Genomic DNA, 26,445 nt, shown 5'->3' with positions numbered 1-26,445 from the left:
AGGTGCTGCACCGAACAGGCCTCAGTAACCCAGATGGGCTGGCTGTGGACTGGGTGGGCGGAAACCTGTATTGGTGTGACAAAGGCAGAGATACCATTGAGGTGTCCAAGCTCAACGGGGCCTATCGGACGGTGCTGGTCAGCTCAGGCCTCCGGGAGCCTAGAGCCCTGGTGGTGGATGTTCAGAATGGGTAAGTAGAGGGGCACCCAGAGGAGCAAGGGCAATCCCAGCATTGGAGTTTGCCCACTCCCGGAATCAGTGCAAAATAGTCCGGCATTCCCAGCTTCTCACCACCCCTGACTCTTGGGGAAGCCTCAGGCCCTCGGCCCCCAGAGTGCTCACCTCCTGGCTCCTGGAAACAGGTACCTGTACTGGACAGACTGGGGTGATCACTCGCTGATCGGGAGGATTGGCATGGACGGCTCAGGACGCAGCGTGGTTGTAGACACCAAGATCACGTGGCCCAATGGTCTGACCCTGGATTATGTCACTGAGAGAATCTACTGGGCAGATGCCCGTGAGGACTACATAGAGTTTGCCAGCTTGGATGGCTCCAATCGCCACATTGGTCAGTGTCATCTGTGGGTCAGGGCCTGTGGGCATTGTTTGGGGGCATGTGGCAAAGTGTGGGTACCACAGAGGGTTCTGAGGGCACCCGGGACCTAAGGAGAGGAGAACAAAAGAGTTAGAGTGAAGTTAGGCCATGGCACTGCCCCTTGGACTTGCTCTCAGAATTGAACTCCATCCTTCAATCCCCACCCTTATTCCTCTCCAGCTCCATGCAGGGTGAGGAGCTATGCTATCAGTGTTAGAAGGGGTGTTTTTGGACCCTCACCCATGCCATTCTTTCCCCTCCCAGTGCTGAGCCAGGACATCCCCCACATTTTTGCACTCACTTTGTTTGAGGACTTCGTATACTGGACCGATTGGGAGACCAAGTCCATAAACCGGGCGCACAAGACTACAGGGGCCAACAAGACACTGCTCATCAGCACCTTACATCGGCCCATGGACCTGCACGTATTCCACGCCCTGCGTCAACCCGATGGTGAGGATGGGGCTCGCCATGGGAGCAGGGGCACACAGGGCTCCCGCCTGAGACCAGTATAGACTAGAACGTTAGTGTGAGGAGGAATGACGGCATGGGTTTTGTGAGGCAGCAGGATCTGGCGGTTTCAGACACCTCTGAGTTCTGTCAACCATCCATCCATTCCACAGTTGTTGATGGAGCATCAGCTGTGGGCTGTCTTGTGCCAGATGCTTAAAGGAATACCTACCCACAAGATGCTTACAATCTAGATGAAAAAGCAAGAGACATAAGCATTAAGCAGACCTCAGTAATCTTACCAGACAAGGGCAGCCCTAAAGTCAGGAGAACCTGCGTTCAAATCTGCTCTCAGACACTTTGTGTGACCCTATTTCTAGTGGTCTTTATAACACTAAATCCTGTGATTTCACGAGTCTCTTGGAGCTTCAGTTTCCCCAACTGCAAAATGGAGCTAATAATAATACTTGATTTATCTACTTGTCGTGAGACTCAAATAAGATCATTTGACTCCCCATGTGACCTTGGACATGCCCTTCTTGCCCTCTCCATGCCCCAGTATCCTCATCTGTCAGATAGGAATTTTGAACCACATGATGTCCAGAGATCCATTCTGCTTCTCCAACTTAGGATGCCTACTGGGGGCACCTCCCATGGACACCCCCTAGACAAATCATTTCATCTGTAAAATGGAAATAGTCATTCCTGTCTTCATTTCATCATAGAGTAAAATGAGATGATAAAAATTACAAAAATAAAGTGATGGGCCTTAGGGAGGAAACACCAGCCACCACCATTTAGAGAGGCTGAGGTCAGGCCAGAGCATTTACACAATGGCCAGTTGGAGTCAGAAGCAGTAGGAGGAGGATTGATTGCCTGTGGCTGTAGGATGGAAAGGCAGTAGAGTAGTGCAGTGAAAGAAACCTCGGTCTTTGAGTCAAGAAAAAACCTGGGACCAAATTCTGTCTCTGATATTTGTAAGATCTTTGATTATTGTTGTTTAGTCATTTCAGTCTTTAACTCTTTAAGACCCCATTTGGATTTCTATTAGCAAAGATACTGGAGTGGTTTGCTGCTTCCTTCTCCAGCTCATTTTACAGATGAGGAAACTGAGGCAAACAAGCTTAAGTGATTTGCTTAGGGTCACACAGCTAATAAGTGTCTGAGGATGGATTCTGAGTCTAGATCCATCACTCTCTGATCATAAGCAAGTCCTTTAAAATGTCACTAAGCTTCAGTTTCCTTATTTGTGTACTGGGGATAATTATAACTCCTTTATCACAATGTTAATGGAAATATCAAATGAGAAAATATATGTGTAATACTTTGCAAACCTTAAAACAGTATATAAATAGTGGCAGCTAGATGGTGCAGTGGCTAGAGCACCAGCCCTGAATTCAGGAGGACCCGAGTTCAAATATGGTCTCAGACACTTAACCCTTCCTAGCTGTGTGACCCTGAGCGAGTCACTTAGCCCCACTTGCCTCAGCCAACAGTGTATAAATGTCAACAATTGTTATATATTTGTCATTTAGCAAAGTTCCTTGGGGTTAGAATCTCCAACTCAACTTTGAGAAACGAGAATACGAGCTTTTGGAAAGATGCTAAGGTTGGAGTTAAGGTTTTAAAAGTAGAGTAGAATTGGAACTCAGGATAAGAGTGGGGTGGAAGTGGGATTAGGGAATATGAGGAAAGAGAATTAAGGTGAAATCAGAGCTGGGTTTAGGGCAGCTCTTCTTAAACTTGTTGTCTTAGGACCCCTTAAAATTAAAACTTTTAAAAATTACTGTGTATCTCAAAAGAGGTTTTTTAAATGCATGTTATATCTATTGATTTATATTATAAATTAAAACTGATAAAATTTTAAAGTATTTATTCATTTTAAAATAATAAATAATAAAACCATTAAAATAAATAGCATTTTACAAAAAAAAAATTTCAAAAACAACAAAGCAATGAGAAGAGTGGTATGGTTTTACATAATTTTACACATCTCTTTAATGTCTGATTTACTAGAAGACATCTGAATTCTCCTGACCACTCCTGTATTCAGACTGTTGTGATATATCTGGCCTCACATGGATATATAGTTGGAAGAGGGGTGGGAAGGAAGTGCATTTTAGCAGTTAAATAATGTCCTAGTTTTTCGAAAAATTGTTTTGACCTTAGAAATTTGCTTAAAAAGCTTTGGGCTTCCTCAGAGGTCCTTGGACCACACTTAATAACTGCTAGGTTACAAAATGGTTTGGGGTTGCTGTAGAGTCCAGATTAAAGGTGGGGAGGAGGAGCAAATGTGGAAGAGTTTAAGATTTTGTCTAGGAATCTTGAAAAAAATAACAAGTCTGTAAAGACAATGGAACTGACCCGCTTTTGACCTTTCCCATCTCCTCTGCTTCCTCACAGTCCCTAATCACCCATGCAAAGTGAACAATGGCGGCTGCAGCAACTTGTGTCTGCTTTCTCCCGGCGGGGGTCACAAATGTGCCTGTCCTACCAACTTCTATCTGGGCGGTGATGGTCGTACTTGTGTGTCCAACTGTACAGCCAGTCAGGTGAGGGCCCTGTCCATATTCATGAGCCACCAGCAAACCCTTCACACAAAGGCCCCTCTACATCCTCTGACCTCCTCTGACCTATACTGATTCCCTGAGGTTTAGTCTGCTCCCAAACCCTGCTGCCCCTGAACCATTTCACATCTCTCACCATAAATATCCCCATAACCTGACCTGGCTTCCCCGTATTAATACCTTTGCTTCCCCCACACAAGAAATGCCCCCCAAAAGCACTTCAAACTTTTCCTGACCCCATAACCCATCCCTACAAAACTCTTCTTCCCCAAACCCTAGTTTGTGTGTAAGAACGACAAGTGCATCCCCTTCTGGTGGAAATGCGACACAGAGGATGATTGTGGTGACCATTCTGATGAGCCTCATGATTGTCGTAAGTGACTAGTGAAGGGTGAGGGGGCACAGTCTGTTGGTGTGCCAGGCAAAGAGGTAGCCACGGGGAGAACTGGAGATACTGCGCTTCTGGAGACTTAGGAAGCAGGAGGGGAGGCAAGCTGTAGGGTGGTGATGGGAGGGGAGAGCCATAGCACCCATACTGTACACTTTTCCCTGCAGCCGAGTTCAAATGCCGTCCAGGGCAGTTTCAGTGCTCGACTGGTATCTGCACGAACCCAGCCTTCATATGCGATGGTGACAATGATTGTCAGGATAACAGTGATGAAGCCAATTGTGGTAAGGGAATTGACCCCCTGTGTCCTGGCCCACACATAGGGTGGGATTCTCTGTGCACCCGGGGAAGGAGACAGCGGGCTCCTCCTCCCTCAGCTCATTCGCTATGCCGATTTCCAAGATCTCTTCCATCTAAGGGAATGAGTCCTTTTAAAAAAAATGTTTTTCCCTTCAAAATCCTTCACTTTAGGTCTTCATTCCCCCTATAGCTTTTTCTTTCTAAGCAGGACTTCCTACTGTCCTCAGTAGCTGGAATGTGTATAGTACTTGAAATAAAAAGCACTTTATATAATTATCTCCTTTGAGCCCCACAATGTTCTATAGGTATTGTTATAAAGACAACTTGCCCTGTCACATTGCTGCTAAATGTCAAAGGCTGGACCTCTATTTGCTTTCCCCATTTGACCATTGGGAAGTCTTTCCATGCTTCCTGCCATAGTGCCGGTCCTTCTCTTTTTACCTCTAGCCTCTGTGGGAATGGATCTCTTCTTTCTTAACCTTGCTCTTTTCCATGGCTTTATGTCTCCCTGCAGACATCCATGTCTGTCTGCCCAGCCAGTTCAAATGCACCAACACCAATCGATGCATCCCTGGTATATTCCGCTGTAATGGGCAGGACAACTGTGGAGACGGCGAGGACGAGCGGGACTGTCGTGAGTGACTGGACTTTGTGGGGGGAGGCAGATTAAGGAAAAGAGACAGACAAGAAAATAAGAGACAGAGACAGAGAGAGAATGAAAGAGAAGACACAGAGAGGGAGGAGGGGAGGGAGAGAGAGAAGAGAAAAAAACAGACAAAGAGAAAATGAGAGAGAAAAGTCAGAGGGAGGGGAGAAAAAGAGAGGGGGAGAGAGAGAGGAGAATAAGAGACAGACAAATAGACAGAGCATGAAAGAGAAGAGACAGAGAGGGAGAGAGAAGAAAAAAGAAACAGAAACAGAGAGAGAGAGGGAAAGAGAGAGGAAATGAAAGAGAAGAGACAGAGGGAGGGGAGAAAAAGAGAGGGAGAAAGAGAGGAGAATGAGAAACAGACAAATAGAGCATGAAAGAGAAGAGACAGAGAGGGAGAGAGAAGAAAAAACAGAAACAGAGAGAGAGAGAGAGAAAATGAAAGAGAAGAGACAGAGGGAGGAGAGAGAGAATGTAAGAGAAGACACAGAGAGGAAGGAGGGAAGGGAGAGAGAAGAGAAAAAACAGACAGAAAATAAGAGAGAAAAGTCAGAGGGAGGGGAGAAAAAGAGGTGGAAAAACAGAGGAGAATGAGAGATAGAAAAAGAGAAAGAGAATGAAAGAGAAGAGACAGAGATGGGGGAGGGGAGGGAGAGAGAAGAAAAAGAAACAGAGAAAGAGAGAGAAAATGAAAGAGAAGAGATGGAGGAGAGAGAGACAGACAGACAGAGACAGAGAGAGAGAGAGAGAGAGAGAGAGAGAGAGAGAGAGAGAGAGAGAGAGAGAGAGAGAGAAAGAGAGAGCATGAAAGAGGAAACTGGAAGGGAGGAGGGGAGAGAGAGAAGAAAAAGAGAGAGAGAAAATTTCCAGACATTTTGAAGCCCTTGGGAAAAATGGCTTGAGAATGTTTTGGGAGAAGTTGAAATACATGCAATATTCATCTTAGAGATCTTAAGCCAGTTTATTCGTTGGATAACATAATTCAATTCAATTCAATTGAGCAATCAATTATTAAGCACCAACTATGTGGCAAGACCCAGAAGATGTAAGAGGATTAGGGCACAATGACTGCCCTCGAGGGGATGACACTACAATAAAGAGTCAGGAATGAAACATACACAATGAAATATTGTGCAAGATAAAATGTGATCAGGGTAAAAGAGGGCACTAGGTAATAAATAATAAATAAATAAGAGGAGGGAAAAGTCCCTCTCATGGGGAGGAGAGGGTGTTATAAGGGGTGCTCACATGGAAGAAATAGCACGGAGCTGGGCTTTCAAGGAAAAGAAGAATCTCAACAGGTGACGAGGAAGTGGATTCCAGGCATCTGCCTGCGTGAGATTGCAGAGATGGGAGAAGGCAGAATAAGAATGAAAAACCAGCTCATAGTCTAGTCTGGCTGCAACAAGGAGTGGGTGGAGTAGAATGAAATTAGTCTGGAAAGGTCAGTTATGTCCAGATTGTGGAAAACTTTAAATGTCAGGATAATTAATAATAATAATTAATATTATATACAGTAAAAATATCACAGGGAAAATAATATTTAACATGCAAGTCTAATATATATGCATATATAAGCAGAACATAATACCAAATACATCATCACAGTATGTGTATAATAATACACAGTATAATAATACCTGCCTAATGCTTCATAGACACATCAGAAATTACAGAGCACCCTTATATGTAATTCACCAATGAGCTACATCTGGCCACACAAGGAACCCCTCCTCCTGAACCATCTAGAATAGGTTACACGGCTCCAGATCTTTCTTTATCTGTTGGCATTGGCAAAGTCTGACAAGCAATATTTCTAAACTTTACGGCTTTTCTCTTTTCTCCCTAGCAGTTTCTACAAATGAGGCTTTGGGTTTTTTGGTCCAGAAAGGGACTGCCTCCAAGTGCCACCCTCCCCCTTTTGTCCCAACTGGGGTCCTCCTCGGTCCTCATTTCTTTATTCATCGGCTGCTTTGCTCACAGCAGCTTGCTGGGCTAACTGGGAAGCAAGCTGGGCTTCAGCACTTTTGAGCTGCCGTTTGAACATTTGCCCCTTCCGTTGGAGCCTTTTTTTTTTTCCTTTAACCGTCAAAAGCGGCGGCTTGTTTCGGGCTCTGGCTATTGCTTTATATTTACATTATGGATATCTTACTTTCTTGTGCAAGTGTACGTTTCTGCCCTACACCTTCCTGTCCCATTTCTTCTTTAGCCAAAATAGCTCATTTTTCTTTCTGGTTATCGGCTCTCTGTTCAGTTTCTGTTTCAAATTACAGATCTCCCCAGTATTCTCTTTTCACCCAAACTTTCTCCTCAATTCTCCTCCTTATTCACCTTGCTTCGATTCTTGATCCCAAATGTGGGGCTGTAAGGACTCCTTCCTGAGGCACCAGCTTTCTCTGAACCAGATGAGATCCTCAAGGACGCCGGGAATGTTTGTGGTCATGTATTTGCCTGTGTAACATATGTAACAGAAAGTAGTTCTGTTACCCTGGTTATTTCTGGATAGAAGTCTATTTGTTGCAACTGTGTGATATGTTGTTACTGATTTTAGTGTCTAGGATGACCTCTGTTCTCTGGGCCTGCCCCTTCATTTCCGGGTTTTGATTCCTTGAATTCAGCCTCTCAAACACCAATATTGAGTGTCCTCTTTTGGGTACGTTCATCGCTGATCTGTTCCTCCAGACCACAGACCGATAATTCCCCCCCCCCCCCCGTGGGTGCTGACGGTTGTCCTACATCTACCTTGCTTTTGTGACTTCTGTTCTCTTTTGTCTTGACAAAAAGGGTGATTTCATCTGTATTCCCATCTTTAAATAGGCTCTCTGCTTTTGTTTTTCCAGCATGTTAATACATATATGACAAGCTATTTTGCTATTATTGGAAATTGAATTTTTCCATGAAGATTTTGTTCTGGACTGCTTCCCCACTTGTATTTTCATTGAAGGGTTGGGTGCCCAAAGGGACACTGCGACCCTCAAATTCTGAGAGTGCTCTACTTAAAAGTACAACTCATAAGCCCATCCAGTGGGCTTCCCATTACCAGTCTGCCACCAGACACAATTATCTCAACACAAGGGCATCAATAAAATGGCACAGTAAAAACAGCAATTAAAAACATCCCCCTCTCCCCCAGCCACATGCCATAAATACACACTTCATTGGTGGGAGTAGTGAGCATAAACTGAAAACACAATGGCAGCGAAGGTCACATATAGGGAACACGTGTGGCTAGGACAGTGTGAGACCTTGGTCTCTTTGCTTTCTGCAGTGCCCTTGTCTCGGTGGCTCAGCCCTCAGTTGGTGGGGGTTCGTTTTCTCCTGAGTTGATAACTCTCATAACTCTCTTTTTCTGTTGTCAAAGGTCAGCCTCCTTAAAGTCACTTCTGGTCTCAAGTGACTGCCTCTCTGTCTGGGGTGCGTGTCTCTGCTCCCTCAGCTGTGCCTTGAATTCCCTTATATTGTCTCTCCTACTACTGGATGGACCGCCTCTAGCTGGACAAGTAGCGCTGCTGCTGCTAGACTTGTGGCCAATCACAAGGGGGGGCGAGACAGTCCCCTCCTCCCCCTCCAAGAGGTGAAGAGCTCCCTTCTTCCCAACTGCTGCCTTCTGCCAAAACTGCCTCAGACTGTCTGGATTGTGTCTTTTAAGGGTCACCCAGGAGCGTGGCTTGTCTTTGGATGACATTGCTCCCTTCTGACTCAGAGTGAGAGAGATATTCTTCCTTTACCAAGAGATAAAGGGCATGGACACCTCATTAACACCTTATCATCCCATAGTTACATCCTGTGACTGGATCTACCGAGTCACCCCCCACCCTTTTATTACCATGCAGTTCCCCCTCCCCTTTCATCTGAATTAGGCTGCTCAATTCACTCTTATTGCTCAAATATTCTGGTTTTCTTTTTTTCTATTAACTGCTCACAAGTCAAATGTTTATTCTTTGACGTGGCATTTGTTAGCTGTGCCTTTGTCTCAGATCATCCTCATAGACCCTCCCATTTGGGCCATTCTAACCATGCTTTTTCTACTCAAATCACAGATTAAGAAAGTGATTCCTCTGTATGCTGAATAATGCTGAATCACCTGGCCAATGCCTTGCCAAGCCTGGGCTAGGCCCACAGTGCCACCCAAGGGTTTGCAAGCACTCGGGATAGGATCACAGGGTTTTTCACCCCAGAATTGCACAAATTCAAAAGCCAGTCCTCTGGTAATTTCCACTAATTATGCATTTTTTCTGGCTCAGATGCCTGCTGGATTTTTAGTGATTCTTTGGTAAATTCAGTTCAAACATCAACTGTTTCTTTACTAGGATGGGGATCTTGACTGGAGAAGATTCCAAACAAACAGATAGATTTCCTAAGGTATCAGAAAGCTCTACTTGACACTACCAGGACCTGCAGTAGCTTTCTCTGCCTTACCCACACTCATTCTCATTTCATACAATCTTCCAACTTTTAAATAAACTTCTTTTCCTCAGGGAGTGATTCAGAAATCTATTTCAAGGGACTAATTTCTGATGTCTATCAGGAATTTTTGAGTGGTCAACCAGAGCTAGTAATTCACAGAACACTCAGTGTCATCCTGCTAATTATCACTTTATATTTTTCTTGGTTCTTTTTCACTTCATTTTAGCAATCTCATAATGTCCTTAATTCTTATACTCAGGATCTCCTCCCCAAATTGGAAGAGCTCTGGTGATTTTATACCCATCATCTCTACAACCATTATTAAACATGTCAGCCCCCGTTTTGTCAAGTGGTTCATAAAAGTTATGTTTGGCAAACCAATAGCCATCAACTAATCACTCAACATTCAGCATATACAGAAGAGAAACAGTGGAACAATAGTCATATATAATTGATATATATATATATATATATATATATAATAAAATAGTAAAACAGGCAGATTAATGTAATTAATCAGGAGTGACAGTGTCAGACACTTTACATTTATGAGTCTGTGAAGTAGCTTTATAATGAGAGGAAAAATATCTGGGGAAAAAATTCCAAAATCTCAGATGTAAGATGTAACAGTTTATAGGCATTTTAAAATCCCTTTTCCCCCTAATGGAGGTAATATAATGGGAGTGTGAGGGGCAAAGCTAAAGATACTAAGTGACCATCAAATTGGGCACTGAGGCAAAAGAGAAGAGTTATCATGATGCTGAGAAGCACTAGGGGATGAGACTCCCTATCTTACTTCCCTGTCTTTCCCTCACCCCAGCCGAAGTGACTTGTGCCCCCAACCAGTTCCAGTGTGCCATCACTAAGCGCTGCATCCCCCGAGTCTGGGTTTGTGATCGTGACAATGACTGTGTGGATGGCAGTGATGAACCTGCAAACTGCAGTGAGTGACCCCCCCACGCCCTTGAGTGTTCCAATTCTTAAGTGAGTTCTGGCCACCTCCAGGAGCCACTTCCCCAGTTCTCCCCCCTCCCCCAACTGGCCAGCTTCTTCCCAGGCTCCTGGCACCCATCTCTGACTGGGACTCCTGGCTGAGCACTCTCAGACTCTTGCTTTTCCCCCTGCAGCCCAGATGACCTGTGGGGTGGATGAATTCCGCTGTAAGGACTCTGGACGCTGCATCCCTGCTCGATGGAAATGTGATGGAGAAGATGACTGTGGGGACGGCTCTGATGAACCCAAAGAAGAGTGTGGTAAGCTGGGGCTTACAGGGATTGATCTTTAAATCTGAGGACTTAATTGGGGGGGGGGGGAAGGGAAAGGCGAGCCATCAACATCTCACCACCTGACCCTGGGAGGAGGAGAAGTGAGGGAAGGGGGGATGGCGAGGGGCTGCCACTTAAGTCAGAGTTAGTTTGGGAACGCTGCAGACCAGCTCTGTTTGGATCATGAAGCTACTCCCTGCCTGAGCCAGACTTACACCCGGGGGTCTCTGGCACCCCTTTCTTCCTCAATGCCGCTCTTCCAGCAACGTCATCCCCTTCATGCAGAGACCTCTAATTCAGTATGACATCTTCTCGATAATATGTTACTGGTCACTGTGGGTCAGTGTGGCTCTGAATTTGTACCCCTCTCCCCCAAGGTTCTCCTCCATGGAGGACTTCTCCATGGGATCTGAATTGTGACCCTCCTGTTACCTGGTGACTAACCACCTGAACTCTCCACATCTGAGACCTTGTCCTCCTACTTCCCACCTCTGACCCCTGTGTTCCCACCCGGCAGATGAGAGGACCTGTGAGCCTTACCAGTTCCGCTGTAAGAACAACCGCTGTGTCCCGGGCCGCTGGCAATGTGACTACGATAACGACTGTGGCGACAACTCGGATGAGGAGAATTGCAGTATGTGCCCCTTCTCCCCCCAGGCCCACCATTCCAGAGCCCGCCCGCCTGCCCATCGCCAACGTCACAGGCGGTCCCCCTTGGCAGAGCCCCTGCATTGCCCACCTAGCTTGTGTCAGGGTAGTCATCCCCGCGGGGTCAGAGGCCCCAAGCCCCCTCACCCCCCTCCAGCTCCATGTTGTGTATTTCAGTTTGTGCCATTTCACCTCATCTCATGTTTCTCTCCATTTTCACACTGTCCTCTTGGGGTTGCAGAGGTAGGTGTCTCTAATACCCCCCACGCTCCCAGATACCTTCCTGCCCATCCCCAAGAGCCTTCCTTACTTCTCCCCTCCCCTGTGCTGTCTCTCTGCCCGCCCTGTAGCCCCCAGAGCTTGTTTTTGTGACTCCCTCCCCATCCCACCATATATCCCTCGAGGGAAGGGGTGGGCAGCAGCGCCTCCAGGTAGCTCTCCCTGGGAGTTGGGGGAGGGCCTCCCCTCTGCTCTCTGGAGAAGAGCCATGGCCCGGCTGGATCCTGAGCCCCGGGGCAGCCTGGCTTTGGGGCCGAGGCACATAGAAGAGTTCCAGGTCTCCCCGTCCCATGAGTTCTCGGGCTCATCCCCTCGGTGTCTGTCCTCCCTCAGCCCCCCGGCCCTGCTCCGAGAGCGAGTTCTCCTGCGCCAATGGCCGCTGCATCGCAGGACGGTGGAAGTGCGATGGGGATCACGACTGTGCTGACGGCTCCGACGAGGTGGGGAGCGGCTGGACGAACAGCCCGACACGGCGCCTGGGGACTAGAGGAGGGGGCCCGGGGCAGAGGGCACGAGAGCTACAGCCCTGCTCTGCCCGGGGCCCTGCCGGCCAGGCCGCTAATGCCCGTTCTCACCACCCCCGCCCCACAGAAAGACTGCACCCCTCGCTGCGACATGGATCAGTTCCAGTGCAAGAGCGGCCACTGCATCCCCCTCCGCTGGCGATGTGACGCGGACGCCGACTGCATGGACGGGAGTGACGAGGAGGCCTGCAGCACGGGGGGTGAGCAGCGGGGCAGGCCTGGGCCCGTCCTGGCTCCCCAGAGAGCCCCGTGGCTGTTCCCAACCCCGGCCCCCCCCAGCGCAGCTCCTCTTTCCCCCCCCCATGCAGCCTGACAAGGGGCGAGCTGCCTCCATCTCCCCCGCCCCCAGCCCCGCAGCCCTCCCTGTGCCTCCCACCGGAGGCGGACAGACCGAGGCCTTTCTCCTTTGGAGGCTAAGCTTTGGGCTTCAGACTTCACCCACCCCCAGTCCTTTTCCTCCTCCACAAATGCAAGTCAAGTCAACAGGGTACACAGCTATGCTTCCTTCCGGGGGCGAAGGCGCAGGTTATTGACAGGCTTAATTAGCTGGCTCATTCCTATCAGCCCACTCCGCTTTCCGCACAGCACGAACAGACTTGTACAAGCCGCATCGGCTTTGCCGGGAAACTGCTCGTTTCCCTCCGTGCTGTGGTCCAAGCTCATCCTCGTCCCAGCCTCTAGTCTCAGTCTGAGCGCCTTCCTCACAGCCCATGCCTGGCCTCCAGAATGAACCAGAATGTCCCTCCTGGGCAGGCCCCAGATTCTCATATGATTCAAGGGGAAGAGTATCGTCTCTGGGCCATAGGACCCGGGTCCAGATCCTGCCTGGGATGCTTCCTAGCTGGGGATCATAGGCACCTCATTTATCATCTCTGGGCTCCAGTTCCCACTTCTGTAAAATGAAGGCATTGGGTTAGACGCTGTCTGAGCGGTGATCTGATTTGTTTTTAACGGGCCCCAGGTTCTTAACTCAGGCTTGAGAGATCACAGAACTTAGAGGTAGGAGGGGTGTTCTGGCAGAATCAGTCCAATTCATACCTGTCCTGTAAACAATATCCTTTACAACACACCTGGCAGTGGTCACCGGCCTTAGCTGGAACAGCTCCAAGGAGAGGGCGACCACCACCTCTGGAAGCAGTGCATTGGATAACTCTGATTGTGAGGAAATGCTTTCTGACTTAATGCCTCCTGGAAGCATCCAATCATTGCTTGTGGTCCTTCCACAAGACAGCCCTTCCAGGAGCTGGACCAGTATCAAAATCCTCCACTTGTGCAGTGCTCTGTTCCAGGAATAGGGATTCTAGGAAATCCCATCCTGCATCTCTCTGGACTGTACATGGAGCATCCCTAGTCTCTGCCTTCTGCCCTGGCCTGTGCGAGCTGTTCAACAACCTGCCTTTGCTTTTAGAATGGATTTCCAGTCCAGTCAGCTACACACCCTAGGCTCCTCTTCTTCCTTATCTGCAGAAGTCTGGGCTTGGGTTCTTGGGTTGTCCTAGATGGACCTTCCAGCTCTATTGAAAGTGTTATGATCTTATGATTAAACTCTTAGGTCTTGCTTGTCTCTTTAAAAAAAAAAAAAAAAAGACATCTAGAGCAACAGCCATATCTAATCCTCTGTCCTGTAACTTTTCCCCAAAGTACGAACCTGCCCCCTGGATGAGTTTCAGTGTAACAACACTCTGTGCAAACCCCTGGCCTGGAAGTGTGATGGGGAGGATGACTGTGGAGATAACTCGGACGAGAACCCGGAGGAGTGTGGTGAGACTGAGCTTGGGAAAGCCACAGAGACTGGAGGAGAGGGGACGAGAGGAATGGGATATGCCATCCCAGTGGGGGTGTGGTGGGCAAAGTGTGTGGCATCCCTCCACCCCTTTCAGTAGCAGAACTGGGCCTTGTAGCTCTTTCCTGCTCCCCAGGCCCGCCAGCCCATTCCTTGTTCTCCAGATCATCCCCGGCTCCCCAGGCAGCCCCCCAGCCACCCCAGCTCCCCGGGCCCCCCAGCCCGTCCTCAGCTCCCCGGGCTCCCCAGCCTGTCCCTGGTTCTCAGCCTGTCCCTGGCTCCCCAGGCGCCATTGCCTGTCTCCAGCTCCCCAGGCTCCCCAGCCCATCCCCACTCCCTGGGCCCCCCAGTCTGTCCCTGGTTCTCAGCCTATCCCTGGCTCCCCAGGTGCCATTGCCTGTCTCCAGCTCCCCAGGCTCCCCAGCCCATCCCACTCCCCGGGCCCCGCAGCCTGTCCCCAGTTCCTCAGCTCATTCCTGGCTCCCCAGGGCCTCCAGCCCATCCCCAGCTCCCAGGGCCGCCCAATTCATCTGTGACCTCCTGGGCTTCCCACCTTGTCCCTGACTCCCACCCACACCCAGGGCCTTCCTGTTCCATTTCTCCCTCCAGCCCGCTTCCAGTGCCCCCCCAACAGGCCATTCCGATGCAAGAACGACCGGGTGTGTCTATGGATCGGGCGCCAGTGTGATGGCACAGACAACTGTGGAGATGGAACTGATGAGGAGGACTGTGGTGAGAGGGCTTCTGGGAAACCCTTCTTGGCTGGGTTAAGTCCAGGACAGTGTGGGATGAAAGGGTGAGGGGGAGAGGGGAATGAAGAGTAGGGAAGGAAAGGCTGCACTAGGAGAACAGATGTATGGGGGGGGGTCGTGTAGCAGGCTGAGGGCCAGCCCTGCTGTGGTTTGGCTCCTGAGCCCTTCCCTCCCCAATCCCCCCAGAGCCCCCCACGGCCCAGTCTCCACACTGCAAAGACAAGAAAGCCCAGTTTCTCTGTCGGAATGGGCGCTGTCTCTCTGCCACACTCCGCTGCAACATGTTTGATGACTGTGAAGACGGCTCTGATGAGGAAGGCTGCAGCCCAGGTACTGAGAGGGGGCCTGGGCAGGGATCTTCCCTGTTGGAGGAGGCTAGAGGGGGCAGCTAGGTGCCCAAAGTCCCAGGAAGGCAGACCCCAATGACTTTTCCTCACCCAGATCCAAAGCTGAGCAGCTGTGCTGGGAATGGAAGCGTGTGTGGGGATGAGGCTCGGTGCATCCAGAGCCCCAAAGCTGTGTACTGTGCCTGCCGCCCGGGATTCCACACTGTGCCTGGCCAGCGTGGCTGCCAAGGTAGGCCGCGTGGGGGAGTTGTGAGGGAGCCCGGCTGTCAGTAAGGGGGTGTTTGCCTGCCCTTGGGCAGGAGTCAGGGCTCTGGGGAATCCCCCATGCCCTGTTGATCCCCCCCTCTTCTGCAGACATCAATGAGTGTCTGAACTTCGGTACCTGCTCCCAGCTCTGCAACAACACCAAGGGCAGCCACCTTTGCAGCTGTGCTCGGAACTTCATGAAGGTGCATAACACATGCAAGGCAGAAGGTATGGGAGCTCTGGGGGACCCATGTCTTGGGAAGGACCCTGGGATGCCTAGTGCAGAGGCTAGGGACACTGCAGTCCTTCCCTGGCCCAGGCCCAGAGTACCAGGTCTAGTAGGATTCACTGAATACTTTGGGATTGTTGTGTGCTCAGCCTTAGGCTCTGGGCTGTGAGTACCAAAAATAAGGCTGTGGTATATAGAGTCCCTCATGTTTGAGACATTTAAAGGGAGGAAAGACCCATAAGCATAGAAAGGAGACAAATGGCAGACAACATAGGACAAGTGCAGAATTGCATAGAATTCACGGGATGACTTAGGGTCCCACAAGTCAGCATGAGGGTCACTGTGGGCAGGAGTCAATGAGAAAGGCTTCCTGGAAGAGGAGACTCTCTAGACAAGTCCTGAAATACTACAGGATGTCAATGCAAGGAGGAAGGTCTTCAGGTACAGAACATCCTAAGGAAAGGGATCTTGGCAAGAATGTATGTGGCATCTGCAGGCCAACAAGGAGGCTAAGATGATTGAAGAAGAGGGTTTGAGCTAGAAAAAGTTGCTAGTTCTCAGTGAGGAGAGGGGCAGGGGAAGATGGGCAGATTATGGAGATTATGAGAAATGGAAACTAATACAACAGAAAGTATTCTGGATTTGGAGTCAAAAGACCCGGATTCAAATCCTGGACCTACAATTTAATGTCTCTGTGACCTTAAGCAAGACCTATGTTCTAAAGAGGGTTTCAGTTAGATGGCCTCTGAGTCCATCCTTCAGCTTCAGAGCTCGGATCTTATGACTGAAGCCAGACTTGTATGTCCCCCCTAACCAGGGTTAAAGCCCCAGATCCCTTTTATTGCCAATAATTTCCCTTCCTCCTCTCCCCCAACATACACACAGAAGTCTCCAAACTCTCTCCATTCAGGATCAGAATACCAGGTCCTGTACATTGCGGATGACAATGAGATTCGAAGCCTGTTTCCTGGACATCCCAACTCTGCCTATGAGCAGGCCTTCCAGGGTGACGAGAGCGTCCGCATCGATGCCATGGATGTTCATGTCAAGGCTGGCCGAGTCTACTGGACCAACTGGCACACTGGCACCATATCCTTCCGCAGCCTGCCGCCCACAGCCCCACCCACCACATCCAACCGCCATCGGCGCCAGACAGAAGGGGGTGTCACCCACCTCAATGTGAGGGGCTGGGAATGGCAGCGGGGTGGAGATTGGCAGGATAGGAGTGAAGAGAGATGGCGGTATCATTCATTTCAGTGTTAGTGGATGGAAGTTTTTCCTAAAATGTGGACTATAGGACAGTTTGAAAAGAGCGGGAGAAATGAGAAGTATCGTTGGGGATCAAAAGACAAACTCCTGGGGTGGATAAGGGCCAGTGATTGGAATGAGAAGGTGCCTTGGAACTAAGGCCTGAGGTACATAATAACCAGGGTCTAAATTCCTGATATGAAATAGAAAGCAATCTATTTCCACATTAAGCCCTGATGGTCACTATGTCCCTCAGTATCACTAAACCACACATAGAAATAGCGGGAATGGAAGGGAATATCAATGTGAAGTTAGACTTCTTGGAAGAGGTGAGCCAGAAGTGGAGGACACGAGCCAGAGGTGCTACTGGCAACAGAAATTAGCAAATTGAAAGGAAGTGCAGGTCTGAGGAAAATAGTGAGTTCAGTTTTGAAGGTATTAAGTTTGAGGTGCTGGTGATCTTCAGTCATTTGGAAAAGGAGAATAGAAAGTCAGAGGTGAACCCATATAAATATATTTAGGAGTTATGGATTAGGAAGAAAGATAGGGCACGGGATTTTCCCAGAAGACTCAGCTAGATGATAAATCAATGACAAGCATTTGTTGGGTGTCTACTATGTTCCAGGCCCTGTACAGATTGTTAGGAAAACAAATACAAAAATGAGACAGTCCCTGCCCTCCAGCAGCTTACACTGTACTAGTTGATGAGGGCTGGATAAGAGATGATGGATACTGAGCATCTCACGGACACACATATGCCCTTTCCAGATTTCAGGGCTGAAGATGCCACGAGGTATTGCCATCGACTGGGTGGCAGGGAACATATACTGGACAGACTCTGGGAGGGATGTGATTGAAGTGGCGCAGATGAAGGGCGAGAACCGCAAGACACTCATCTCAGGCATGATCGATGAGCCTCATGCCATCGTGGTGGACCCGCTTCGAGGGTAAGGAGAATTAAGAGCCAGAGTGGAGAATCCGGGTAGACATGACGAAGAGGACCTCAGCAGCAATCCTAGCATCTCTTTTTCTCCCTCTCTTCTCCCAGATTTCTACTTAATTTCTCCAAACTCATTTACTGGCTAATTTTGGAATTGAAAAATTAATGGCTACTTCCAAGCAGGACCATCAGGAGTCCTCAAACACCCCCGACTTCCCATTTACCTACTAAGCCTCTCCCTTGGTTCACATATAAGGCCAGAGTTTTTTAAAAAATATATATTTTTATTAGAGAAATTAAGGGAGAAATGAAAAGACAATAAAAGCACAAAGAAAATTCTCCAAGGTCTGAATTGGGGAATTGCCTACTCCACAGTAAGAGTCAGGATAGAGAGTCCAACCTGATCTAAAATCCAGCCACAAAAGACAATATGGTCTAGTATAAAATAGGGCTAAATTTAGAGCTCAAGGATTAGGATTCAAATCTTAGCTTTGCTGCAGAAAACCTCTGACATTGCACAAAAGCATCCACTTATGTACACCTTACTTGATCTCTCTGGGCCAAAGTTGTCTCATTTGTAAAACAATGGAGTGAGAGTAAATGACTTCTAAGATCTTGTCCAGGTCTGAATCTAGATATTTCAGCAAGAAAATCCCCTCCACTTCTAACTCTGAGGATGCCCAGTATTTTGTTCAGACTAATTTCTTGGATTCAGGGAAGATTTCTCTGCTTATTCTGGAGTTCTACTTCTTTTCCCTGATGTCATACTTTGACCTTCTCCATTCATTAGCCATTAGTTAAGGTGCCTTTTATAAATCAGATTTTCACAAGATCCAGAAGCTTTTGAACAGGGCAGCGCAGATATATCCAAGGACACAAACTACTGGGAAGAAAAGGTCCTTGTTCAACAAGATCATCTGAGAAAACTGGAAAAAATTTGGTCGAAATTAATTTGAGATCACCATAACAAGGTTCAAATAAATAGACAACTTAAATATAAAAATTACATCACAAAATAATTAAGAGAGAAGCTTAATGTATCTTTCACAATCATGGCTGGGGGTGCAAGGGGGAAAGATTCTTAACCATATAAGGGGTGGAATTCATAAAAAGTAAAAACAAACTCCTATGCAAAATTAAAGTTTTCACGAACAAAATCAGTGCTGTTGGACAAGAAGAAAAACTATAAAGAGATTAAAAAAAATATTTGCATCAGATAGCTCTGATAAGAATCTGATGCCCAAATTATATAGGGAATTTACATATAAAAGATGAAGAGCCATTCCTTTATAAATAAGTAGTCAAAGGCTGTGGAGAAACTTTTTTTTTTTAATAATTACAAGCTGTCAACAATCATGAAAATTGTCTGATGTCCGCAATATGCCTTCTGTGTAGCCCCTACTTGACATTCAAGAACTCTCTTCTGCCCTTTCATCAGCTTCCTTGACTGCACAGTTGAAGATTTTTATGATTCCAAAATCAAGGGTTTTTTCCTAGTTGCCCCAGAAGAGATCAGTGGCTCTGATGAAGAGCTGATTCTTCTAGTTTATTTTCATTTAGGTTCGTCATCATCCTTAGAGGATGCTAGTTGGATCCCTGAACAAGAAGGCCTCCCCAAAGCAGTTTGATCAATACAAGGTCTTTAAATTGTGTCTTAGAAATGACATAAAATTAACTTTCTAACAAAGAAGAGGGGCATTAATGGTTACATTGTTTGTTCCCCTTTGCCAGGCTCCTAGTGCATACAAACAGCCAATGCTCATACCCCATCATGCACTTTTATCTTCTCCCCTAGCACCATGTACTGGTCAGACTGGGGCAACCACCCAAAGATCGAGACAGCTGCCATGGATGGGACCCTCAGGGAGACCCTGGTACAAGACAATATCCAGTGGCCCACAGGTACACAAAGCGGAGTGTCCTTGGAAGAGAATTCTGCCCTGGGGCACGGTGGTGGAAGGTGGGAAGCCCTCTATCTAGCTTTGAGTTCAGGGGTTCTGAGGCCTTGAAAGTTAGAGGGACCTCCGCTTTGCCCCGTTGGTTTGAACAGTTAACTGTCTTTGGGTTTAGTTTTGGAAAGGCCCTTTGGAGAAGAGAGCTATGTGTGAAGGGAGGAGGATATGCATCTCTGCGAATGGGTGCTTATGTACCTGGGAGAGATGGAGGGAATCCCTGCCTTGACAAACAGCATCATTTTGCTCTCCATGGTGTGCTCCCACAGGCTTGGCGGTAGATTACCATAATGAGCGACTGTACTGGGCCGACGCGAAGCTCTCCATCATCGGCAGCATCCGGCTCAACGGCACAGACCCTGTGCTGGCTGCTGACAGCAAAAGAGGTGAGGGCCTTTCCGGGCACTGTGAGGACCCCCGGACCCAAGAGCACTGGAGCCCTCCCGTCTCTCTCATCTCCTCAAGTGCCTTGCCTTTCCTCCCATCCGTCTCCTCCAGACTGACTCTTCTAGGAGCTCTTAAGGAGATTTGCCCTTCCCAGAAGGTGTCCCCCACCCCAGTCCAAGGCCCTTTTGGGAGGGGGAAAGGAACTTAGAGTGCAGCGGGGGAGACACATGTACACTAGTAGCTCATTCAGGGCAGGGTGCATTAAACGGAGTGATGCAAAGGGGCGGGAGAGGGGACATCCGTTCTAGCTGGGGTGACTGAGAAAGCCCCCAAAGGAGGGCAGGATTTCCACAGGCAAAGAGTGGGAGGTAGTGATGAAAGCAGAAGTAAGAAGAGATGGTCAGGCACGCAAGTATGCATGAACCATGGGCTTTGGTTGCACCATACACGTGTAGGGGATCCGCGGGAGATAAGGCCGGCAAGGCAAGTTAGGGCCCAGTGGTAGAGGGCCTCGAAGGCCAGACTCAAGAGTTTGTGTCCATTCCTGTGCAGCCATCAAAGATCTTTGAACAGGGGATTAATCTGGCATTGCTGTGCGGGCTAGATTGGAGAGGGAAAAAGACTGATTGAAGGGGAAACAGTTAAGAAGCTCCTGCCATAACCTAGATATTAGGTAATGAACTAGTGTCGGGATGGGAGCAGGAAGGAGGAAAGGAGACAGGAGGATGCTTTGAAGTAGACTTGACAGGCCTGGCTGAGTGACAATGTGGCGGGGGGAACAGGAGACGAAGTCTGGGTAACTGGCAGAAGAGGGGCATCGAGGACAAAAGTAGGCAGGTCAGGAGGAGGTGATGATACAATATGTCCAAACCACATCCATAATGAAGTGGAGGCGGGAGTGCTAGGCGGCCTGGCCAGGTGGCAAAGCCCAGCAGGCAGATGTGCATGCACGGCGGGGGGCTAGGCTTGGGGGAGACATAGCTTCCTCCTTTTCTTACCCTCCTTTTCCGGCTCCCTTCACAGGACTGAGTCACCCCTTCAGCATTGACGTCTTCGAAGATTACATCTATGGCGTCACCTACATCAACAACCGGGTCTTCAAAATCCACAAATTTGGACACAGTCCTTTAATCAACTTGACCGGGGGCCTGAGCCACGCTTCAGATGTGGTCCTGTATCATCAACACAAACAGCCCGAAGGTAGGGGCTTGGAAGCAGAGAAATGTGGCACTTCCTAAGTGCGGGGATAGAGGGGTGGGCCATGGTCCGAAGGTTTCTGGAAAGGAAAGGAGCTCCTGGGGTAGAATAGGAGAGAAGGCAATCATGGAGAGATGGGGCAATTGGGTTTTGTGGTGAAAGGACTCTGCAGGGAGAATTCTGAGTCCCCCCGGGGAAGGGAGGGTCCTTGCAAAGCAGGTCTGGAAGAAAAGGAAGAGCGTCTGGAGTGCCTAGAGGAAGATTAGATGTCCTGGGTCTTTTGCCAAAATGTGGAGCAGCATTGAAGGTCTGACTTCCACCCTAACCCTGTCCTCCTTGCAGTGACCAACCCCTGTGACCGAAAGAAATGTGAATGGCTTTGCCTTCTGAGCCCCAGTGGCCCTGTCTGTACTTGTCCCAACGGAAAGAGGCTCGATAACGGCACCTGTGTCCTGTTGCCCTCACCTACTCCTCCGCCAGATGGTACGTGCTTGTCTTGGGATCTCTCACCCCTGACCCTCCACTCTGACCACCAGCCCCCAAACACCCTGTCCCCCAATCCCCTGCACCCAAGGTTTCTATATCTAACCTGAGCCCCGGGACCCTCTCCCTTGTTTGCCAGATCTAGGATCACAGCCACTCATTCTGACGCTCTGGGTTTCACCCCAGTTTCAACATCCCCTACAATACCTTTTGACTTGTGCTCCCCTAAGTCCCCTCATCCTCTAACCTGCCCAGTATCCTTGATTCCCTGTGGATCCCTTTAAGAAGAGGGGAAGGGAGAAGGTGTTTATATGTATCCCACACCTGTTGGAGGAAGCTCTGTGACACCTTTAATCACTGCCTCCCACAGCACCCCGGCCAGGTACCTGCAGCCTCCAGTGCCTCAATGGGGGCAGCTGCTTCCTTAATGCCAGACGCCAGCCCAAGTGCCGCTGCCAGCCTCGCTACACGGGCGACAAGTGTGAACTGGACCAGTGCTGGCAGTATTGTCAGAACGGGGGGACCTGCGCTGCCTCCCCCTCGGGTAGGGGGCATTCTTGCTTCTTCGGGCCATTCTCTGCCTCAGTTTCCCTTCCCTCTCCTTTTCTCCTTCTTTGTTCGGCTTCCCTCTCTCTGTTTCTCCTTTTTCTCTCAGGCTCCACTTATCCACTTTCTCTGTCTCGGTTCCCTCACTCCTTCGTTCTCTTGGTGCTCCATCTCATCTGTTCCCTTACTCCCCTTTCAGGAATGCCCACATGTCGGTGCCCGACAGGCTTCACAGGCCCCACATGCAACCAGCAGGTGTGTGCGGGATACTGCACCCACAATGGCACCTGCTCCGTCAACCAGGGCAACCAACCTCAGTGCCGCTGCCCGCCGGGCTTTCTGGGAGACCGCTGCCAGTTCAGTAAGTGCCACCCGCTTCTGGGGAGATGCAAGGCGGGGCAATGAGGAGTGGTCCTGAGGGCACAGCGGGGCTGCCAGGAGGAGGAAAGGACTGGAAACCAGGGTCCTGGCCTGGGACACAGATTCGTTTCCAGTATCATCCAGTGACCAGGAGGCAGATTTCTGCTCTGGATAAGAAAGAACCTTTCAGTACTTTTTATCATTGCCTCTTCATGTCCCCAGATGGGGTACTTTTGGCAAAGACACTGAAGCAATTTGCATCCCTTCTCCAGAACAGTTAAGTGACTTGTCCAGAGTCATACAGCTAGGAAATGTTTAACTGGATTTAAACTGGAAAATAATCCTTCCTGACTCCAGGCCCAGAACTTCATCCAGTGTACCTCCCAGCTGCCCTTTTGAATAATTAGAGCAGGGTATCTGAGAAAATGAGGTCCCCTGTTAGTGGAGGTTTTCAAGGAGAATCTAGAAATATTATAAAAGAGACTTATTCATCTAAGCAGGAGACTGGGCTAGATGGACCTAAATCCCTTCTAACTCCTAGAGTTGTGTGACTCAGTGAACTTGGGGTGATGACCTAGCTGGACACAAGGTAGAGCCAAAGGGTCATATTAAGGGTTCTAATCAGCTAGCATTTATTAGGTACTTCCTATGTGCCAGGCACTGTGCTAAGCACTGTGGGCAGAAAGAAAGGAAAAAAAAAAAAAAACAGGAAAAAACTCAAGGAGTTTGTGTTTCTAATGGGGAAGACAACATGCAAACAACTGTGCACGTTCAAGATATAGAAAGGATAAATGAGAATGTCAGACGGGAAAGGCACTGAGATTTAGGAGGACTGTGAAAGGCTTCCTGGAGAAGATGGGATGTTAGCTGGGCCTTGAAGGAAACCAGGAGGCAGAGATGGGAGGCAGCCAGTGGAATTGGCCAGAGGGGAGATGAGAGTGTCATGGGGGAGGAAGGACAAGGTCACAAGGGGGAGCACAGGAAAAGGCTTCTGGTGGGGAAGGAATGGTTTGCACCGGGAGGCTCAATGACTGAGGGGAGATTGCTGGGCCCCTGGGAGGAGGGAACTGGCCGGAGGGCTGATCTCTCCCTTCCTCTCCCACTCCCTGCTGACCCTGACCCCGACAGAGAAATGCTTTGACTACTGTGAGAACCAAGGGGTGTGCCAGATGGCCTCCGACGGCAGCAAGCTGTGCCGATGCACGAGTCAGTTTGAGGGACCACAGTGCCAGGTGGACAAGTGCAGCCGCTGCTTGGATGGGAGCTGCTCTATCCTCAGGCAGAATGGGGAAGTCACCTGCAAGTGAGTGAAGGGGAGGGCTCTGAGCCATTGCCTTCCCCAGCCCCATCCTGGCCGCCCCCTTCCCCAGAGCAGCCCCTACCCTTCCTAGCTAATTCCTTCCTTTCCACAGCTGCTCTGATGGCCGAATAGCCCCCAGCTGCCTCACCTGCGATGGTCACTGCTTCAATGGAGGCTCCTGTACCATGAACAGCAAACAGATGCCGGAATGCCAGTGAGTCAGGAAGCCTGACAGGGCTCTCTCCTGAGCGCCCTTCCTTTTCCACACAGTCTCCCGAGGCACACCTGACCCTTTCACATCCTTAGATAGAGTTTTTCTCCTGGGACTCTGGGCCCCAGGAGGACTAAGTCAACCACTCCTGTCCCTCCTTCCTTTCTAGGTGCCTTTCCCCAAACACTGGTCCCCGGTGTGAGCAGTCAGTCAGCCAGTCGCAGCCTGGACGTGAGTTTGGGGGATATGGTAGGGGGTGGGGTGAGGGGAGGTGGCAGGGCCTACTGCCGAATGGGGCAGAATCAGAGGCGGGGGGAGACCCGACTGCTGAGTCCCCCACATGTGGTCACGCAGCTTGCCCTTAGTGACTGCCAGGGACAATGTGAGAGGGCTCTAGGAAGAGTGGCTGGCCCTCCCAGACCCACCTGTTTCCTCCCTCCTCCAGGTATAGCCTCCATCCTCATCCCGCTCTTGTTGTTGCTACTGCTGCTTCTGGTGGCTGGAACTGTCTTTTGGTACAAGCATCGAATCCGTGGGTGAGTTAGAAGGGCCCTCTTTTAGGGGAGGAAGCCATGGGGATCAGACCCCTGGGGTCTTCCAGCCAAAGTCCTTCCTTGGCTTCCTCTCCAGCGCCTCCTGAGGATTCCCTTGCCAGCGACTCCATCACATCAGAATCTCCTTTTTCCGACACTGTTGCCATGCTGTTCTTCTTCCCCTCCCCAGGGCCAAGGGTTTCCAACACCAGCGAATGACCAATGGAGCCATGAATGTAGAGATCGGGAACCCCACATACAAGATGTATGAAGGTGGGGAGCCAGATGACGTTGGGGGACTGCTGGATGCTGACTTTGCTCTGGATCCTGATAAGGTAGGCAGGATGGGGGGAGGACGGGAGAAGTGGAGAGAAGCCCAGGTAGGGGAGGATGTCAGGATCTGGGGGTGACAGGGGCTAATGAACAGAAGATGGGGAGACAGAGCAGAGGGAACTTGGATTTGGAGGGTAGCAGTGGGAAGTAGGGAGGGGCTCGGGGTGGTCAGGACACGGCAGAAAGGGCTTCCATGTGATTCCTTTCTATTCTCCACAGCCTACCAACTTCACAAACCCCGTGTATGCTACCCTTTACATGGGTGGCCATGGTAGCCGACACTCACTGGCCAGCACCGACGAGAAGCGGGAACTGCTAGGCCGGGGCCTTGAGGATGAGCTGGGAGACCCCCTGGCATAGGGGCCCCTGCCCCACCCCAGCCTGGACTCCAGAGATACCTTTTCCCCTACCATGAAAAATCCTTTTAAACTTTCCCCTCCTCACCTGAGTACTCCACCTTCCCCAAACCCGGCCTCCGGCCGATGTATAAATGTAAAAATGAAGGAATTACTTTTTATATGTGAGTGAGCGAGCGAGCGAGCGAGCAGTGTTATCTCCTTTCCGTTGTCCTCCCTCCCTTTCCTCTGCCCCCCCCCAATGCTGCCTTCCGGGGTGAGGGGCAGGGAGAGCTCTGGGGGTCTGTGCAGCTCAGATATGGGGCCAGAAGGGGAGAAGATGTCTCTCCTCCATGCCCCCCCACCAGACTGTCCCAGGGTGGGGGAGAGTTGGAAGCTGCCAGCCCATCCTGCCCTGTACAAGACACTTTGTTGAGGAAATCCACCCTTTCCTCCTGGCCTGCAGTTCCCCAAGGGCTAATCTGAGGGAGGAGGAAACACTTACAGTCTTGGGCTAATGGGGGACTTCCAGCCAAAATCAAAGCTAATCTTATTCCTAGTCTTATTCGGGGGTGGTCACATCCTGCCCCGGCTCCCATCCCAGACAGAATCCCCCTGTCCCAGACACCCCCTTCCTCCCATCACTGTGGCTCCCACAGTTGGGAATTTTTTGGGAAACAGCCCCTCCGCACTCCTCAGGGTGGCTGAGGAAATCCTGGGGCACTCCTAGGAAGGAATGGGCAGCCCCTGTTTTGGGGACATGAACGTTTTAATAATTTTTGCTGAATTCCTTTACAACTAAATAACACAGATATTGTTATAAATAAAATTGTAAAAAACTCGTAGTTGCAATTAGCCTCTTTCTTGGGGGAGGAGGTGGGAGATGGGAGAGAAAACTGATGGAGAACGTATTTTTTGGCTCTGACCACCAGAGGGAGCACTACCCACTTCCCACAAAAGACAAAGCTTTTGCTGCCCACCCCTCCCCAGTCTGGGTCTTCTCTTCTGCCTTCCTCTCTCCCCGTCTGTCTACAAAGCTTCCCAACTGCTCCCTCCAGCTAGAAGGTTGCCTGTAATCATCTCATCACCAGCCCCAAGCTCCGAACCCCCATTTCCAAGCGCATTTTCACAAAGATCTTGAGAACAGCCAAACTCAGTTTGTCCTAAACCAAATTCTTCACCTTCCCTCTC

At 49.6% G+C, this 26,445-nt stretch overlaps 1 protein-coding gene across 2 annotated transcripts in view; it reads left to right on the top strand.

Annotated features, from left to right (window-relative positions):
* Positions 1–26,095, top strand: part of LRP1 (LDL receptor related protein 1) — a 105,069-nt gene extending 78,974 nt beyond the window's left edge. For both annotated transcript variants that reach the window (XM_074269895.1, XM_074269893.1), the window contains 31 exons: positions 3–190; positions 363–568; positions 860–1,048; positions 3,449–3,597; positions 3,892–3,985; positions 4,168–4,284; positions 4,815–4,934; positions 10,177–10,299; positions 10,484–10,609; positions 11,139–11,255; positions 11,882–11,988; positions 12,140–12,272; positions 13,714–13,833; positions 14,465–14,587; positions 14,794–14,937; positions 15,049–15,183; positions 15,309–15,428; positions 16,340–16,608; positions 17,446–17,624; positions 19,413–19,519; positions 19,839–19,955; positions 20,980–21,156; positions 21,496–21,636; positions 22,007–22,180; positions 22,382–22,543; positions 23,671–23,845; positions 23,955–24,056; positions 24,223–24,284; positions 24,499–24,589; positions 24,777–24,921; positions 25,139–26,095. In XM_074269895.1, the coding sequence (XP_074125996.1) occupies positions 3–190; positions 363–568; positions 860–1,048; positions 3,449–3,597; positions 3,892–3,985; positions 4,168–4,284; positions 4,815–4,934; positions 10,177–10,299; positions 10,484–10,609; positions 11,139–11,255; positions 11,882–11,988; positions 12,140–12,272; positions 13,714–13,833; positions 14,465–14,587; positions 14,794–14,937; positions 15,049–15,183; positions 15,309–15,428; positions 16,340–16,608; positions 17,446–17,624; positions 19,413–19,519; positions 19,839–19,955; positions 20,980–21,156; positions 21,496–21,636; positions 22,007–22,180; positions 22,382–22,543; positions 23,671–23,845; positions 23,955–24,056; positions 24,223–24,284; positions 24,499–24,589; positions 24,777–24,921; positions 25,139–25,279 (4,353 nt within the window). In that variant the 3' untranslated portion in view covers positions 25,280–26,095. The remainder of the gene's footprint in view (positions 1–2; positions 191–362; positions 569–859; positions 1,049–3,448; positions 3,598–3,891; positions 3,986–4,167; positions 4,285–4,814; positions 4,935–10,176; positions 10,300–10,483; positions 10,610–11,138; positions 11,256–11,881; positions 11,989–12,139; positions 12,273–13,713; positions 13,834–14,464; positions 14,588–14,793; positions 14,938–15,048; positions 15,184–15,308; positions 15,429–16,339; positions 16,609–17,445; positions 17,625–19,412; positions 19,520–19,838; positions 19,956–20,979; positions 21,157–21,495; positions 21,637–22,006; positions 22,181–22,381; positions 22,544–23,670; positions 23,846–23,954; positions 24,057–24,222; positions 24,285–24,498; positions 24,590–24,776; positions 24,922–25,138) is intronic.
* Positions 26,096–26,445: the final 350 nt, after the last annotated feature.

Source organism: Sminthopsis crassicaudata, chromosome 5 (assembly GCF_048593235.1).
Source record: "Sminthopsis crassicaudata isolate SCR6 chromosome 5, ASM4859323v1, whole genome shotgun sequence".
Lineage (NCBI taxonomy): Eukaryota > Metazoa > Chordata > Mammalia > Dasyuromorphia > Dasyuridae > Sminthopsis > Sminthopsis crassicaudata.
This window is presented reverse-complemented; position numbering and strand designations above follow the sequence as displayed.